This window comes from Eutrema salsugineum, unplaced genomic scaffold, assembly GCF_000478725.1.
Source record: "Eutrema salsugineum unplaced genomic scaffold, Eutsalg1_0 scaffold_16, whole genome shotgun sequence".
Lineage (NCBI taxonomy): Eukaryota > Viridiplantae > Streptophyta > Magnoliopsida > Brassicales > Brassicaceae > Eutrema > Eutrema salsugineum.
In genome coordinates, this window is record NW_006256858.1 from 2,119,990 (window position 1) to 2,136,334 (window position 16,345).

A 16,345-nucleotide genomic window follows, 5' to 3' on the forward strand; every position below is an offset into this window, starting at 1 on the left:
TCTAGCTAGGGTTAAAACGTCATTGGTAATTATTTAATTTATTTTGCTGTTAAAATGTAATAATTGCATATTAGATCGTCTACCCTATAAATTATCAAATTCATAGACTATACTTTTATTCGGGGTTAAAACTACAAATTATTGTAGACTAGTTAATATATACATATATGTTCATAAAGTCGTATATTAACAAATGAATTAATAAACGATTATATCCGAGACGATTCAATTGTCTTATAAAACGTATATAACTATGGTGTAAAATTACCAAGAAAATGTAATAACCTATTTTTTAACCAAATAAAATAATGTAAATACCCATTGCTGTCCAGTATTACATTATTTTATTTACATTATTTTAACCAAATAAAATAAAGTTATTTACATTATTTTACTTTATTTTATTTGGTTAAAATATAGGTTATTATTTTTTAACCTATTTTTTAACCAAATAAAATAATGTTGACTCGATCAATTTACTTTGGTGAGGCTTTTACACTTTTTCTTCTTAATTTCTCGGCACTAGAAAATGCAAAATGCAAATACGTTAATAGCATCGACCAAAAATGTAACTTGGGCAAATGGACGCCTTTTATTTTATTTTACTTTTTTAGCTGTATAACGATATATTGATATATGTAAATCATTACGCCACTCATGCCTCCCACATTCCCATTTGAGAATTGAGGTATATATTATTACCACTAGCGTGGTCCAAAATTCAATAGCTTTTAATCATATCGCTGCATCAATTATTACTGGCAAGCTAAACCTAATTTATCTACTTCACTTATATATTTTGTGAGTTACAGAAAACGAAATGTACGATGAGTCCCATGAAAAAAAAAAATGTTGGCTTATATATCGAGGAAAATAAATAAATACTATTATATATATTTTAAAAAAAAACAGCTTTTTCTTTTTTCTTTTCAAGACTTCTCTTAATTAAATGTCACAACAACATTTCCACTAAAACATCAAAACTGAAAGAAACATAAAGTCCTACATTCGCCTCTACCATTTTGTACTTTGAATTCTACAAAGTATAATAAAATTATAAAGCTGAAAATCGAGAGATATGGCACTGACTCTACATTGGTATAACAGAGACCTGCCCGGTTTACCAAAACCGATGTGGGTAAATCCCTGCCGATGGGACTGGTCTAACTTCCGTAAAGAGGAAGAAAACTCTACGAGGTTTCTATCAAAAGCTAGAGGAAGGTCGAGGCTTACCTTTAATGGAGTTTAAGTGCTGAGTAACGAAAATAACAGCCATTACTACTAAGAGACATCCCACCAACGAACTGAAGAACAGAGCCCCTGGCTGTCTGGTTTGAACGAACCCGTAAATCCCATTTGATGTCATCACAATCACATCCGTAAGTCCATCGTTCGAGAAGTCATCAGTGATCAGTGCATGACTTGGGTGAGACGGTAACTCAATAGAAGCCAATACACTTCCTCCTGGAGATATAATGACTGCCGCTTGATCTCCTCCGGCAAGGATCATAGGCTGGTTATCATGAATCCGCAGAGAGAACGGTTTCAGGGTTGGGACCACCGTCCCTGATTCAGTTAAACCAGATGGAGACGGGAGATTCGACCATGTGGCTTCTGTCTGAAGCTGCCATTGCCAAAGCGGCTCGTGGCCGTGCACATCAGGGGTGTATGATGTCACCTGATACGGAAAGCGATGAGAGCTATTGAACGAAATTCAAAGTTGAAAGAGTTAAAAAACGATTGGATCATCAGAATAAAGAAAGGAACAAAGTACCTCTCCACGATTAGTTAAGAAGATTACATCACCGTGACTTCCTTTTCTGTGTCTATGACCGTCATCTCTGGGGATGAGAATGGGAGTTGCAATCTCCAAAGAAGAGGTGTCTCTCGTCTGAGCAAAGTTTCGTGAAAACTCTCCGTAGTGCAAGAAATTGAAGGGGGCGTGATGGCAGATCGAGACGTTGAAGAGCTGTTCGCGGACTGGAACGCCTGAGGTAGCCACTGCCCAGCAAGGCTTTAACACTTCCATTGATCCGCTCACTACAGTTCTCTCTCCAACATTGCCTCCGACAGCCTAAGGTCCGCACAGAGAATATATGGTCGTGAGAATTGAAGATCCATTGTAAAGCCAATGAAGCGAATGCGGCAGTGGTGTCTAATGTGTACCTGGACATGATCGAGTACACCGTCTCCGTTTATGTCCGCGTGAAGCCCACCTTCAAGCAGATGAAGCTGGAGATAGGAAGAATTTAAGGAAGCTAACATATAAAAAAATGGGTTCGTGATATAGTAAGCTTGTTCATGATCTGGAGGAATAGCTACCTTGCAAAGCGTTCGACCAGTAGGCAAATGAATAGCTTCAATTCCTTCTTTTTGATGAGCCACAACAACATTAGGAACCCACCAAAGCTTAGTGTAATTAGTTATAGTCGGGATGTATTGCATACCCTGCATCAACATGTTGCTTTGCTATCATAAACAAAGAAATATAGGTATTTTTCATGTGGATAATTTACATTTTATAAGAGCTTTACCTTCTTGGGTTTTGCCGAGCCAGCATATCGAGCAGCCTTCCCAATAATTTTCGGAATCTTTCTCGACAAGTCTTTACCAGCGGGTGTGTGTTCCTCAGGTTTGTGAAACGGATAAGTTGTTGACTTACCAGGTTGCTTCTTCAATGTCTTCCTCTTGTGTCGCCTGAAATGCGCAAGCTTCAACAACGTATCTTCACGTCGGTCCTGATACAAAGACAACAACGTACGTTTAAACAGCTTTTAAGCATATTAGACTAAAGAAGCACGTAGAAGGAAGCATAAGACTTACCCAGTAATGGGGCATAACACCAAGAATTGATTCTCTAAATTCCCTGCATTCAAACTTCAGGCCAGCATATCTCAGTTTTTCAAAGCTTTCAAAATATGATAGTGCAATACAAACCACCATAAAAGACAACTAAGAACGGGTAAACTATATTGCTCGCTAGTCACTAATCAATGGAGGACGGGTTAACTTTACCTCTCCTGGGTGACGTCTATTCAGGGCATGCACATCGAGCTTGTAATTGTGTTGGGGAATTAATTGTGATGCATCTGAGGTCTGAGCTTCAGCATCCTAGAAGATTAAAGAAAATATTCTATCAATCTGACATCAAACTTGTTGGAGTTAAGAATTTAGTTAAAACAATGCGTGGAGAAAGAAGTGAGCAGAAAAGGAGAAATAACTGACATCAGTCTTTTTACTCCATCGAAGAACACCAGTCCGGCCAGCGAATGCATAGACAGAAAAGTGACGCAAGTTTATAGCCCCAGAATCTTCAGAGGCCTGAAAGCAAGCTTAAAGTTCAGTACAAACACAGCTCTTATGCACAGTGGGATATGCATGATTGTCTAGTTCTAACTTTATCATTGAGTTCTAGACAATATGTGTAACCAGACAACAGAGGCACACATCTAAATTTATTACCAGAAGTAGTTTAAGGAAATGATAGTGATATAACAACTGCACATCTTTCCTACCTGATTCTCAGTAGCACTCCTTCTGTGTTGTTCAGCATTTTGTTCTGTCATGCCAAGTTCCTCAAATGGGTCCATGTGATTCTAATACACAAAGAATAATCTATTAGTAATGCATGCAAGCTAAAATAGGAAATCAACAGAGGGATTTTTCCTCCTACATACATATGGCTGCATCTCCATCCGTCCACCAACAATAACCAAACCAGTATCACCGTGCTTCAATGTGTAATTGCTTATCGAAATTGCTATCTCTCTATGGTGTGCATTATGTGGAAAATCCTCCTGTCATTCCACCCAACATGGGTAAGTAGAAGGAGACATAATCTATAGAAGTAAGGCAAACTTTTGTATGGAACTTTGGACAAAGTACGAAGAGGACAAAACCTGCAGATTCGTTTCCCACAGCTTTTTCAGGTTGTGATCAAAGCAGAGCACAGACCAACCTGAGGTAACAACGACCAGAACCTGCTTCTGTGGTGTTCCATCTTTATAGTACCTATCGATCACACCTGTGGCCATCGCCACAGCACGTCTCCCTGACGCAACACGGATCTTGTCGGGCAAAAGGGTGATCTCTGCAAGAACACGTGCTTCACTGAAACCTTCATCCACACGCCTGGAATGAGGCTCCAGGACCTAATCCGCCAAACATAAACAGTTGAGCACTTGATCCAACAAGTAATTGCATAGCAATAAAGAGAAATGCATAAGAAAATTCGCCAGCAAGGCTCTATAAATAGGCGAGTAAGATCAAAATCAGAAATGTTTAGCTAACAAAGCAAGACAAGTTCAGAGATTAGAAATCAGAAATATGGTACCTGAATTTTCGCATCATTTGTAGCAACTAGGATCTCCTTCCTGCCATCACCATTAAGATCCGCTACAATAGGTGGTGGTAGACGATCAGCTTCGTATTTGACAGGATACTCATCGTACAAATGAAACCATGCTTCTTTGAACGCAAAATCACCCTCGTGCTGAAAAATCGAGAATCAAACTTCAAGTATCATGTAGAATAAGCTCTACAGAGTAAGAATCAATAACGAACAAATCGAATACATACGAACCAATAGATTCCATCTGAACTCTTTTACAATCTAGCTAACATGCCACCACTCATAGATCGATTTGGCAGTCGAATTCCACCGATAAAGTAAAATTCAAACCTTGCTATAGTAACAGATCGATTAAAGAGTTCTAAGCTGAACACGAGAGAATAAGAAACGATTAATGGGGAAATCACCTGAAGAGTGAAGAAAATCGCAAACCCAGAGAGCATGAGAATAGCCAAATCGCGTTTCCTCATGATGTATCAACAGCAGATTTGTGTCAGACGATATCAGAAGGTAGCAATCTCCCTAGAGCGAGAGAAAGTGAGAAGAGCAATGAAAATAGTCGGAGAAGCAGGCGACCCAGAAGCTCTCGTCCGTACTCGTCAAAACTACGTCGTTTCTTGTAAAGCTGGACGTTTATATCAAAACAGCATGCCGTTTTCATTATATTGAGCCGAACCATATGTCGTATATTTTCATGGGAGGGAGATATTACTTTCCTGGACACGGTGAAGATAATCCTCTCGGAGGATTACTTCAAACCAAAGAGCCAAACATGTTCATTAGCCATCGTTCCTAACTTCGTTAATCGAATCACTGCTCGCCGTTTCTCGCCTCATGTGCAGTTCATGTTAGATCCAAATTGTCATCGTCGTTGCTGCTTAAGTTGGTACGCTTTGATCTAATTTTCAATTAAATAGTTTCATAATCCTGGTTTATAGCTATGAAATGCTTCGATGTTGATTCGTTGATAGTCGTATGTGAATCTATAATGGACCTTCTCGATTACTTCTCTGCCGTTTTTGTTAGAATTAACACTCGCAGTTCATAGAACCACGATAACGTTTGCTTAGCTATTCTCTGTGGTGTTAGGCTTTGGCTTGGTGTTTAGCTAATTTAGTTTTTTTCTTCAGATTTTCAGATTCTTAATTAAGAAATCAATGAACTGGTAGTTTTAATGGATTTTGTACACCATAATGGATTTTTGATTTTATCTATTTCGATCATATGTCAAGATGTTGCATCTATGTTTTGGGTGCTTTTTTTTCTTCAAGTCTTACTTACTCTGGATCACTGGACATGATGTTGTTTAGAGAATTGAGAATCGAATAACAAAACCCACTTGGACTTTTGTAAATGGAAGGAGAGACAACAACAGAATCAGAACATCTGACGATGATGGGCTTTGCAGATCCTATGAAAATTGATCCCAGAAGAGATCGTTTCCCATGCTGCATTGTCTGGACTCCTCTCCCCTTCATTTCATGGCTGATCCCCTTCATTGGCCACGTGGGTATTTGCAGAGAAGACGGTGTCATCCTCGACTTTGCTGGACCTAACTTCGTCTGTGTCGACAACTTTGCATTTGGAGCTGTGTCTCGATACATCCAAATCAACAAGGAAAAGGTAACGTTTGCAAGATGCTAACTTTCATTTGTTTTTTTTTTTGGTTTCTTTCTGCAAAGTTAACAACTTTACTCACATTGGCCTTGGATTATAATCATCAGGAATCATCTCTTTCTCCTCGTATGTTCAATGGTGAGAACAGGTACGAGCAAGAAGACACTCATGAGAAAGAGCCAACATGGGATGATGCGCTTAGAAAAGGCACACAAGAGTACCAACACCACTCGTATAACTTATTCACATGCAACTGTCATTCATTTGTAGCCAACAATCTGAACCGTCTAGCAGTAAGGTCAGGTGGGTGGAACGTGGTGAATCTCGCAGCACTTGTGTTCCTCAAGGGACGTTGGGTGAGCAAAACAGCGATGGTCAAGTCCTTGTTGCCTCCAACCATAGTCTACGCTCTAGGGATACTACTGGGTGGTTGGACTTTCATAGCTTCCTGCTCCATCCTAGCGGTTTTGCTTACCGGTTGGTTCTTCATTGGGACGTATTGTTTCAAGAGATTGATCCAGCTGTAGATTAAGGATCTGGTTATGAGAGAATTATGATGTTGAAGAAATGGGGTTTTTCAATGTGAAGCCTGTGAACTTTTTGTCGGAATGGGACGGACCAAGACTCTTGTAATATATCGATCATCTCGCTTGTTTTTGTCTCTGATTTTTTTTTTATTCTTGTTGTGTGTTTCTGTAAAGTTGGTTTCAAGGACTCGCAAATTGCATCAGAATGATCTGATCTTATTCCATCGGCCTTAATGCCTTATAAAGAAAGTACAATAACTGAAACAACCGTAAAACAAGGACCTGACTCAACTAGTTCAACTAGTTCCATCACTAACAAGAAAATAGCAAACAACAATTGACTTAGTCTAAAACATAAGTCTCTTATTAGAAATGACTCAGCAAACCCTCCCTTGAACTAAACTCGGTTAAGAGTTTCAGTTCATAATACCCATTCCAAATGCTGCTCTGATCCTTTGAAATGATGCCATCTTCAAAGGCTTTGTCATTACATCCGCCAGCTGCTCATCTGTGCTGCAATGAACCAGTTTAACAACACCTTCCTTTGTCAACTCCCTAGAAAATGATATCGAACTCGTATATGTTTTGACTTCCCGTGCAAGACTGCATTTCTGGACAACTTGATAGTGGATGTGTAATCACAGAATAACACCATCTCTCCTTCCTGCTTATGACCGATCTCCTTAAATATTCTTCTCATCCAGATAGCTTGAGACGCGGAAGTAGCAGCTGCTACATATTCTGCTTCGGTGGTCGACAGAGTTACAATCGGCTGCTTTCTTGAAGACCATGCTACAGCTCCTCCACTCATTAAGAAAACATAACCAGAGGTGCTTCGGCTATCATCTACGTCTCCTGCGTAGTCACTGTCGGTGAAACCCATAAGCTTGTTTCCTCCCTCTCGTTTATACCAAATTCCCAGCTCCAACGTTCCCTTCAAGTACCTTAAGACTCTTTTTGCAACAGCAAAATGCATTTCAGTCGGATTTGCCATGAAACGACTAATAAGGCTTACCACAAACATGAGATCTGGACGTGTGGCCGTGAGATACATCAGACTACCCACCATCTGCTTGTATTGAGTTGAATCAACCTTCACTCCAGCTTCATCTCGACCAATTTTCTGTCCAGGAACAATTGGATTGCAGACTGAATTGTAATGCTGCATACTTCTTTTGACAAATGAATATGCCATCCGCCTGTTGCATCACTTCAATGCCCAGAAAATATCTCATCTTGCCCAGATCAGTCATATCAAACTCATTCTTCATGGAACACTTGAACTCATTTAACAACTCTTCATCATCACTGGTGAACAAGAGATCATCGACATAGATACTCACAATTAAGATTTTACCTCCTTTTCGCTTGATGAACAATGTTTGTTCACTTGAGCTGCTCACATATCTTTCTTTGAGAAAATAAGCTTCAATGCGACTGAACCAAGCTCTAGGTGCTTGTTTCAGTCCATACAGGGCCTTATGCAACTTATACACCATATTCTCCTTCCCTGCTACTTCATAACCTTGAGGCTGCTCCACAAATACATCTTCCTTCAGCTCACCATGTAAAAAGGCTGACTTAACATCAAGTTGATAGATCCCCCATCCTTTTTGTGCCGCTACAGCAATGATCATCCTCACTGTGTCCATCCGAGCCACAGGTGCGAATATTTCTGTGTAATCCACTCCATATTCCTGAGCGTACCCCTTCACAACCAGCCTAGCTTTGAACTTGTCCACCTCTCCCAGCTCATTCAGTTTCGTTTTGTAAATCCACTTTACCCCAATCGCTTTAGCCCCAGCTGGAAGCTTAGTCAACGACCATGTGTTGTTCCTTTCAATGGATTGTATCTCTGCATTCATTGCTTGTCTCCATCTCTGGTGTTCATTTGCTTCTCCAAAGCTCGTAGGATCTGAGATGGCCATAAATGCCAGATTTGTGCTGTCGAGACTATCAACCCTGACCATATTTGCTTCTTCCTCCATATCTGACAGCTCCTCTCCTGAGGTAAAGTCGGCAGCCCAGACAGGTGGTCTCCTTGTTCTGCCTGCAGACGTTGATGTGTCTGCAGTTAGATTGTTTGGCACAGGAACATCAGTTCTTTCTTCTGCTTCATCTTCAGCTACCTCTGCTTCTTCTTCTTCTATTTCTTGATTTTCACTGCACTCGTACTGATCATCCCACGCAAGCTCCATGTTTTGTTCACCCGAATAAGCAACATCCCAATTCCAGCCCCTGTCTTCTTGACATAGCACATCTCGGCTAATGTGAACCTTTTTCTCCACTGGATCATACATCTTGTATGCTTTGGATTCGCTGCTGAAGCCTAGCAAGACACACTTTGCGCTTTTATCATCAAGTTTGGTCCTTTTTACATCGGAGATATGAACATACCCGATGCATCCGAAGATTCTGAAGTGCTCGACTGAAGGCTTTCTTCCGCTCCATGCCTCTTCAGGAGTCACATCTTTAACGATCAAGGTGGGAGACCTGTTCAAAACGTGGTTTACCCACTGCACAGCATCCGGCCAGAAAGATTTAGGCACCTCCTTTTCCATCAAGACTGCTCTCACCATATTCATAATGGTTCGGTTTTTGCGCTCTGCAACCCCATTTTGTTGGGGAGTGTAAGCTGTGGTTTGCTGCCTTCTGATCCCATTCTCCTTACAGAATTCTTTGAACTCGCTGGAATTATATTCTACACCTCTGTCTGTCCTTAAACACTTGATAAACAACCCTGTTTGCTTCTCCACGAGTGCTTTGAATATCTTGAACATTTGAAATGCTTCGGACTTCTCTTGCACAATGTATATCCAAGTTTTTCTGGAAAAATCATCAATGAAGCTTATCAGGTACCTCTTATGACTGTTTGATGGAGGGCTGATCGGACCACAGAGGTCTGAGTGGACAAGCTGTAATTTCTCAGTTGCTCTCCACTTGCTTTGCTTAGGAAATGGTACACGATGCTGCTTCCCTTTGACACAGGCTTCACAAATGGTCTTCATCTCTGCAAGTTCAGGTAGACCCACAACCATCTCTTTGCTGTGAAGGGTATGAAGTCCTTTGTGGCTGAGATGCCCATATCGATGGTGCCACAGTTCAGCTTTGTCTGAGATGTTAACTTGCAGGCATCTTTCTTCCTTCATTTTCTCACTTGTTTCTCCCAGCAGAATGAACATCCGATTAGCACTCATGACAGACTCAGCTATCTTTCCCCTTGTTGGATGAAATATGCTGCAGGTTTTGTGTTCTCCTCCATTGAATAGCACATCCAGACCTTTCTCTTGAAGCTGCCCAACACTCAACAGATTATTCTTCACTTCAGGGACATAATACACGTCGTTAACCACATAGCTGATGCCTTTAAGTGTTATCTTCACTACTCCTTTCCCACCAACCATCAGCTTGTGATTGTTGCCCAGCTTGACATTATGCGTAAAATCAGTGTCCAGACTTGAGAACATACCCTTTTCTCCGCACATATGGTTTGAGCATCCAGAGTCAACAAACCAAGCATCTTCTCTTCTTGTGCCTTGAAGTTCAACAAACTCCATCAGTAATACTTCATCTTTTTCTTCAATCTCAGCGTAATTTGCACCATTGTTTGTCTGCGGACATTCATACTGAAAGTGCCCAAGGTTGTGGCACTTGTAACATTCAATCAATGCTTTGTTGAAGGAGCGACCTCTCCCTCTGCCTCGACCCCTGGAGGATCCCCTTCCTCTGCCTTTGACATTGAAAGCTTGATCATCTTCCTCATAGCTGGTCCTTTTGAACTTTTTCTCATGGACTGACAAAGAGCTCTGCAGTTCGTCGATGGTGATGCTGCTTGTGTCTTTGGACTCCTCAATTGACACTACCACGTATGTGAATTTGTCAGTGAGCGTTCGAAGTATCTTCTCCACAATCTTCGAATCTGGCATGTCCTCTCCATTACTTCTCATTTTGTTCGAGACGGACATTACTCTGCCAAAGTAATCGTCCACGCTTTCATCAGCCTTCATTGCAAGAATCTCAAAGTCTCTTCTTAAGGTTTGGAGGAGAGATCTCTTCACTCGTTCATTGCCTCCGAACTTTTTCTTCATTGACTCCCAGATGATCTTGGATGTTCTGCGATCTAAGATCTGTTCAAATACCACCGATCAATGGCTTGAAACAGGTAGTGCTTCACCTGATGGTCTTTCACCTTGAGTTCCTCGATTTGTTTCCGCTGCGCTGCGGTCATCTCGGCTCCCTCCGACGGTTCTGTGAATCCCTCTTCCACCAGATTCCATAATCCTTTGTCACGCAAAAGATTTTCCATCATTTCACTCCAATGATCGTAATGACCATCGAATGAAGAAATTTTGGTAAGAGTTTTATCGTCGCTCATCTTCTCTCTCTCTTTTTTTTTGCTCTCTCTTTGATCACTCTTTTGTGTTTTTGCTCTGATACCAATGGTAAAGTTGGTTTCAAGGACTCGCAAATTGCATTAGAATGATCTGATCTTATTCCATCGGCCTTAATGCCTTATAAAGAAAGTACAATAACTGAAACAACCGTAAAACAAAGATATGACTCAACTAGTTCAACTAGTTCCACCACTAACGAGAAAATAGCAAACAACAATTGACTTAGTCTAAAACATAAGTCTCTTATTAGAAATGGCTCAACAGTTTCAAACTTAAAGAGGTGTAAATTGACAGAAACTAAAAGTTGTAGGAGTAAAGTGAGAATATATATGATTTGGGTGAGGAAGGAAAGTAGCGTATTTTGGTGGGGTTAATTATGGCAAATAAAATCACGCGCCGAATAAAGGAGAACTCAAAAGAATATTGATGGCAAAATTGTGATTTGTAAGTGAGTCCAGGGGCTATATTTGAAAAGGAGGATTGAGCATGTATAAGTAAAATCGCAAGAGGAATAAGAGAAACAGAACAAATCAACACACAGAGAAGGCGAAAAAGAGAAAAGAGGAGAAGATCTGTAGAAAGAGATCGAAGATGGCTGCGGAAGAAGGAAACGTGATCGCTTGTCACACCGTCGAGTCATGGAACGAGCAACTCCAGAAGGGCAATGACTCCAAAACTCTTGTAATCTCCTTCTTTCACTGATTTTGATTTTGTTTTGTACAGATATATATATATATATATATATATATATATTGGGTTTGTCTCTATCATATTTAATTTGTTTAGATTGCTTGCTTGCTTCATAGTCTCGATCTATCACATCATCATGATTGCAATGTATGCAATGCGTTGAATTGTTTCGATTTGGATTCATGCTTGAACACACCATATACCATATATATGAATTAACATACGACATATATGCGTACATATACAATTGAAATCCTTTTTCTTTCTTGAATATGAATTACCACCATATATTATACTATTCTAGGGTTAGTATAGATCATATTGACTAGATTGCGAGTCATACGTTTTTGATGTTTCTATGAAATTAAATTTAAAGGGAACACTAGAGAAATTGATTACCTTGCACAATGGATTTAATTTCTAATTTATTTTCCTCTAACAAACTTCACCACTTTATTCCTATGATATGAATGATTGGCCTCTTATGATTTAAGATCTCATTCATCATTGTAATGGTTAATTTGTTTCACTGAAATTGATTCAAATGATTGGGTTAATTGTTGAAGGTGGTGGTTGATTTCACGGCTTCTTGGTGTGGACCATGTCGTTTCATAGCTCCATTCTTTGCTGATCTAGCTAAGAAACTCCCCAATGTGATTTTTCTCAAGGTTGATATTGACGAATTGAAGGTAAATCAACAACAAAAAAAATTAAATCTTTTCTCTCTTCCTTTTGCTTCATGATAGAGCTTTGTGTTCTTCTATGATCGATATTTTTGTTTTGATGGAACAGTCAGTCGCAAGTGATTGGGCGATTGAAGCGATGCCAACATTCATGTTCATGAAGGAAGGGAAGATTGTGGACAAAGTTGTTGGGGCCAAGAAAGATGAGCTTCAGTCTACCATTACCAAACACTTGGCTTAATTAAAGCTTTCTTTTGCTTTTTTTACAAGTCCTTTATGTCTTAAGATGTTGGATTAATTAATTGTTTCACTAGTATTAAGAGATGTTAGAACTTCAATCCCCTTTTATTATGATTCCGGTCTCATCTCATCTTATAAGATATATTGTGACAACTAGTGAATTTGAAATTTCATTTTGCAGGAAATCTACTGCTTTTACTTCTTTCTACTTCAACTTGTACTTGTTCCTCGCAATGGACCTAAAAGAAAAGAGAGTTTGATTTGTTCCATATGCCCAAAAGTATATTTCTTTGTGGTTATGATGAGGCCATAGAAAGTAACACTTGATGTTAAGTTTTCGAAGTGTGAGAAGATAGCTCTGGGAGATGAAGATGGGAAAAGATCATCAGTCGTGTTTGGATGCAAACATGTTCAGAGAGAGAACAATTATATCTTCTGTTGAAATCAAGAGTTAAAAATCCATTGAAGCTTTCCCATGAAGATAGATCATTTTAAAAGATACTTGGCGAAGCAATAAGATGAGTCCATAATGCAAGTTAGCAGAAAGAAAAATACAAACTTGAAAGTTGAAACATCCCATTCTAAGTTTATAACTTTATATGAACCCTAGCATCAATGAATAATCATCGGATCCATTCAAAAATAAAAATAAATGAATATACCAAAAAAAAGACAGAGTAATTTTCCTCGATTCTCTTCTGCTAATACTAATCAACCGCAGAGAGAATATTCATCCGCTAGAGCAAAATAAAATTGTCAGTTCTTTCGGATACAAGCAAAAAACCCTAATTTATATAATAAAAAAAGGGTTTTGCTCGATCTCTGCGTAGTGTTAAGTTGATAACCCTCTTATGCCTTAATAATAAGTTGATAACCGTAGTTACTATATCTCAAAAAAGGTTCCATATTTGGAATTGGTGTCGTTAATGGCATAATATTTTCTTTATTAATGTGGCGTACTCTGATCCAAATTCTTTATTGGTATAAAATTACGACGAAAGTCTCTCTCTAGCGCCATATTAAGTACACTACATCTTTAGAGAATACCTTATCCACGTATATTATCGCCAAAAAGTAATTAATGAGATTTAAAGACAATAATCTCCATGATTATAAGTTCTTAGTTTGAATGGAACAGTCCCTGACAACTGATTAGGAGATAGATTATGGATAAAGTTTGGTGGGGTGAAAAAAAGAGATTCAACCTGAACCTACCATTACCAAACACTTGGTGTCATCAAGTTGGTGACAAGATAGAACGTGTCGTAGAAGAGGTGGCCGGCGGGAAGGTCATGAAAAATTACAAAGCCAAACCAAGAGTATATTAACTAAGTCATGTGACTTGGTCTTGTTTTCTTTTGAGGGTATATTCAATTAATTAAGGTCTAATTAATAACTTGTGTTGAAATGACAAATCATATAGTATTATTTAGTTATGAGCAAGATTCTAAGAAGCTTTTAAAAAATCTAATGTTATTATTGGTTAATTATAAGATTTGTATATATTTTTTAATATCCAATGTTATCGAATTAGTGATATGAAAACGTAACTCAAATTCACAGTTGCTGAAAATAATTTAAATTTTGGCTTTTGTAATGACTAGGAGAGAACCCGCGCGTATGCACAGATCTTATATTAATTTATATATTTTAAATATTTTCTATTGAATTTTATGTTTGCTATTAATATATTTTGTCTAAAATATTTATATTTTCTTCGATTTCTTCTTGATGATACATTATATCTAATCTTTTTTACACCAATTGTATTAAATAGTCTTATTCTTTCTTCGATCTTTATATTCTTTTTATTCTAATAAATCTTACTAATATAATACTTGTTAATTTCTTAATTTATCATTTGATTTTTTTTGTTATATATATTTTATTGATTCCATCTTTTTTTATTATTTAAAAAAAAATCATAGATGACATTTTTATGTGGATACCTTTCTTTTTACTATTATTTTTTAATAACTTTTATCTTTTTAATCATTTATTAAATATGATTTGTGTTTTATAATTTTATTAGTTGAATTTATATAATATTATTTGAAACTTTTTAACTTATTTAGTCTCATAATTTGTTTTCACTTGCATTAAAAATTAATTATTTTTTTTAGTTTATAATTAAATTTTAAAACATTTTTAAAAAATAGAGTTGTGCATTTAAAAAGTTTTGTATTATATAATATTTATAAGTTTTTATATGTTTAAATTAAATTTGAATTTCATTCTAATATAAATATATATTAATATTTATTAATATGCTTTAATGTGTTTTAATGTAATTAAAATGTTTTAATATTTTAATATGTTTTAATGTGTTTTAATTTGTTTGCTTTAAATATAATTAATTATTTGTTTTATTAATGTTTAAAGATGACATGTGGCGCTCTCTCCAGCGCTGATGTGTCACTCAATTGGAGAGAGTTGGCCAAGTTTTATATATAAGATTTCAAAATGTTTTAAAAGAACTAGGTGAATACCCGCACATTATGTGCGAGTTTTTATTTTCAATTTTTTCAATTTCTTTTATAATTTTATAAAAATTAATATAATCATCACTTGTTATTTACTTATTTGTTAATATTTTATTCAAAAAAAACAAAATATTAAATATTATTTAATAATTTAGAGTTATATTAAAATTAATAAATATCATCAATATTTTTAATAAGTTATAACATAAAATTTTGTATAAAAATTAATATAATCATCACTTGTTATTTACTTACTTGTTAATATTTTATTCAAAAAATTAAAAAAAGAAATATTATTTAATAATTTAGATTTATATTAAAATTAATAAATATCATCAATATTTTTAATTAGTTATAACCTAAAATTTTGTTTAACATTTACACAAATATTAACTAATAGTCAATTAATAAAAAAATTTAAATTAATAGAATCTTTATTTCATTTGTTACTTGTTTGTATTTTATTATAAATAATCTTTAAAAAAAATTTAAAATATATATTGAAATATTATTAAGTAATTTACAGTTATATAAAAAATTAAATACATATCTATCAATATTTTTAATTAATTATAATATAAATTTTTTTTTAACATTAATATAAATATTAATTAAGAGTCAATTAACAAAACAAACTTTTCATATTCTTTAAATGCTTTAAAATTTAATATTAAATTTTTATTAATTAAAATTTAAGTGACATGTGTCAATTTCTCTAATGTTGATGTGTCAAGCATATAAATAAAGTTGAACAACTTTTATATATAAGATTTGTCAGTTAAAAACACGAAAAATTCAAATCTCATGATTTGGAACGAAATTGTTGAAAAATTTAGTAACAATTTTAGGTTTACCTAAGTTCATTAAAACTATTTAAAATCTTAGTATAAAAGATGAAGTGACTTTCCGAGGCTTGCTACATAGGGACACACAATGTTTGCCTTTGGCGATGAAGATGGGAAAGTCGTGTTTGGTTTTGTTTGAAAACATGTTCAAAGAGAGGATAATTATCCTGAAATTAAGTGGAATAAAATTCATTGATTCTTTCCCACGAAAAGAATGGATTTGTTTTTGGGGTTCTATGGTATTATATGATTACCAAAGGATCTACACAAATAACAGTGAGTTTGTGATTTCTTTTTTAAGAAAACCGGAAAGATACGAATCTCCTCCACGGTCCAATATATATCCATAAATCTCCAAGGAAATGATCCAAATTACCAAAAAAACAAAAAAAAAAATCCAAACATGAAAGTTGAAACATCCCATTCTGTTGTAGTTTATAATGTTATATATGAACCCTAACATCATAAATAATCATCGGATTCATACGAAAACATAAATAAAATCGAAAACCCAA

At 36.4% G+C, this 16,345-nt stretch overlaps 3 protein-coding genes across 6 annotated transcripts; 2 read left to right on the forward strand and 1 right to left on the reverse strand.

The window, feature by feature from the left end:
- Window positions 1-913: 913 nt before the first annotated feature.
- On the reverse strand, window positions 914-4,925 carry LOC18021135. Of its 2 annotated transcripts, XM_024157849.1 has the most exons (14): window positions 4,759-4,858; window positions 4,583-4,685; window positions 4,334-4,492; window positions 3,900-4,151; window positions 3,678-3,797; window positions 3,516-3,596; window positions 3,226-3,321; window positions 3,016-3,111; window positions 2,824-2,877; window positions 2,535-2,738; window positions 2,323-2,448; window positions 2,167-2,232; window positions 1,775-2,074; window positions 914-1,678 (listed from the first exon to the last, which is right to left on the reverse strand). In XM_024157849.1, exons 4-14 carry the CDS (start codon window positions 4,032-4,034, stop codon window positions 1,205-1,207), a joined length of 1,752 nt encoding a protein of 583 aa, XP_024013617.1. In that variant the 5' UTR covers window positions 4,035-4,151; window positions 4,334-4,492; window positions 4,583-4,685; window positions 4,759-4,858; the 3' UTR covers window positions 914-1,204. The 2 variants fall into 2 exon arrangements, with proteins under 2 accessions (XP_024013617.1, XP_006403959.1); XM_006403896.2 differs by lacking the exon at window positions 4,583-4,685 and having other exon boundaries at window positions 4,759-4,925.
- Window positions 4,926-5,045: 120 nt separating this feature from the next.
- Window positions 5,046-6,717, forward strand: LOC18021136 (protein RTE1-HOMOLOG). Of its 3 annotated transcripts, none has more exons than XM_006403897.2 (3): window positions 5,046-5,237; window positions 5,760-5,974; window positions 6,076-6,717. In XM_006403897.2, the coding sequence occupies exons 2-3, from the start codon at window positions 5,765-5,767 to the stop codon at window positions 6,493-6,495; spliced, it is 630 nt and encodes a 209-aa protein (XP_006403960.1). In that variant the 5' UTR covers window positions 5,046-5,237; window positions 5,760-5,764; the 3' UTR covers window positions 6,496-6,717. The 3 variants fall into 3 exon arrangements, with proteins under 3 accessions (XP_006403960.1, XP_006403963.1, XP_006403961.1); XM_006403900.2 differs by having other exon boundaries at window positions 5,054-5,237; window positions 5,662-5,974; XM_006403898.2 differs by having other exon boundaries at window positions 5,058-5,237; window positions 5,712-5,974.
- A 4,693-nt stretch (window positions 6,718-11,410) lies between these two features.
- Window positions 11,411-12,628, forward strand: LOC18021137 (thioredoxin H1). The gene is made up of 3 exons (XM_024157954.1): window positions 11,411-11,570; window positions 12,146-12,268; window positions 12,372-12,628. The coding sequence occupies exons 1-3, from the start codon at window positions 11,481-11,483 to the stop codon at window positions 12,501-12,503; spliced, it is 345 nt and encodes a 114-aa protein (XP_024013722.1). The 5' UTR covers window positions 11,411-11,480; the 3' UTR covers window positions 12,504-12,628.
- Window positions 12,629-16,345: the final 3,717 nt, after the last annotated feature.

Bases quoted from the DNA above. Each gene is read 5' to 3' on its own strand.
- LOC18021135 (XM_006403896.2), bottom strand. From the start codon at position 4,821: ATGAGGAAACGCGATTTGGCTATTCTCATGCTCTCTGGGTTTGCGATT. The intron at 3,112-3,225 runs GTCAGTTATTTC...TTAATCTTCTAG, and splicing joins GATGGAGTAAAAAGACTGAT to GATGCTGAAGCTCAGACCTC. The intron at 2,075-2,166 runs GTACACATTAGA...TGCGGACCTTAG, and splicing joins GTGTACTCGATCATGTCCAG to GCTGTCGGAGGCAATGTTGG.
- LOC18021136 (XM_006403900.2), top strand. From the start codon at position 5,705: ATGGAAGGAGAGACAACAACAGAATCAGAACATCTGACGATGATGGGC. The intron at 5,975-6,075 runs GTAACGTTTGCA...TATAATCATCAG, and splicing joins TCCAAATCAACAAGGAAAAG to GAATCATCTCTTTCTCCTCG.
- LOC18021137 (XM_024157954.1), top strand. From the start codon at position 11,481: ATGGCTGCGGAAGAAGGAAACGTGATCGCTTGTCACACCGTCGAGTCA. The intron at 11,571-12,145 runs GTAATCTCCTTC...TAATTGTTGAAG, and splicing joins GCAATGACTCCAAAACTCTT to GTGGTGGTTGATTTCACGGC. The intron at 12,269-12,371 runs GTAAATCAACAA...TTGATGGAACAG, and splicing joins TTGATATTGACGAATTGAAG to TCAGTCGCAAGTGATTGGGC.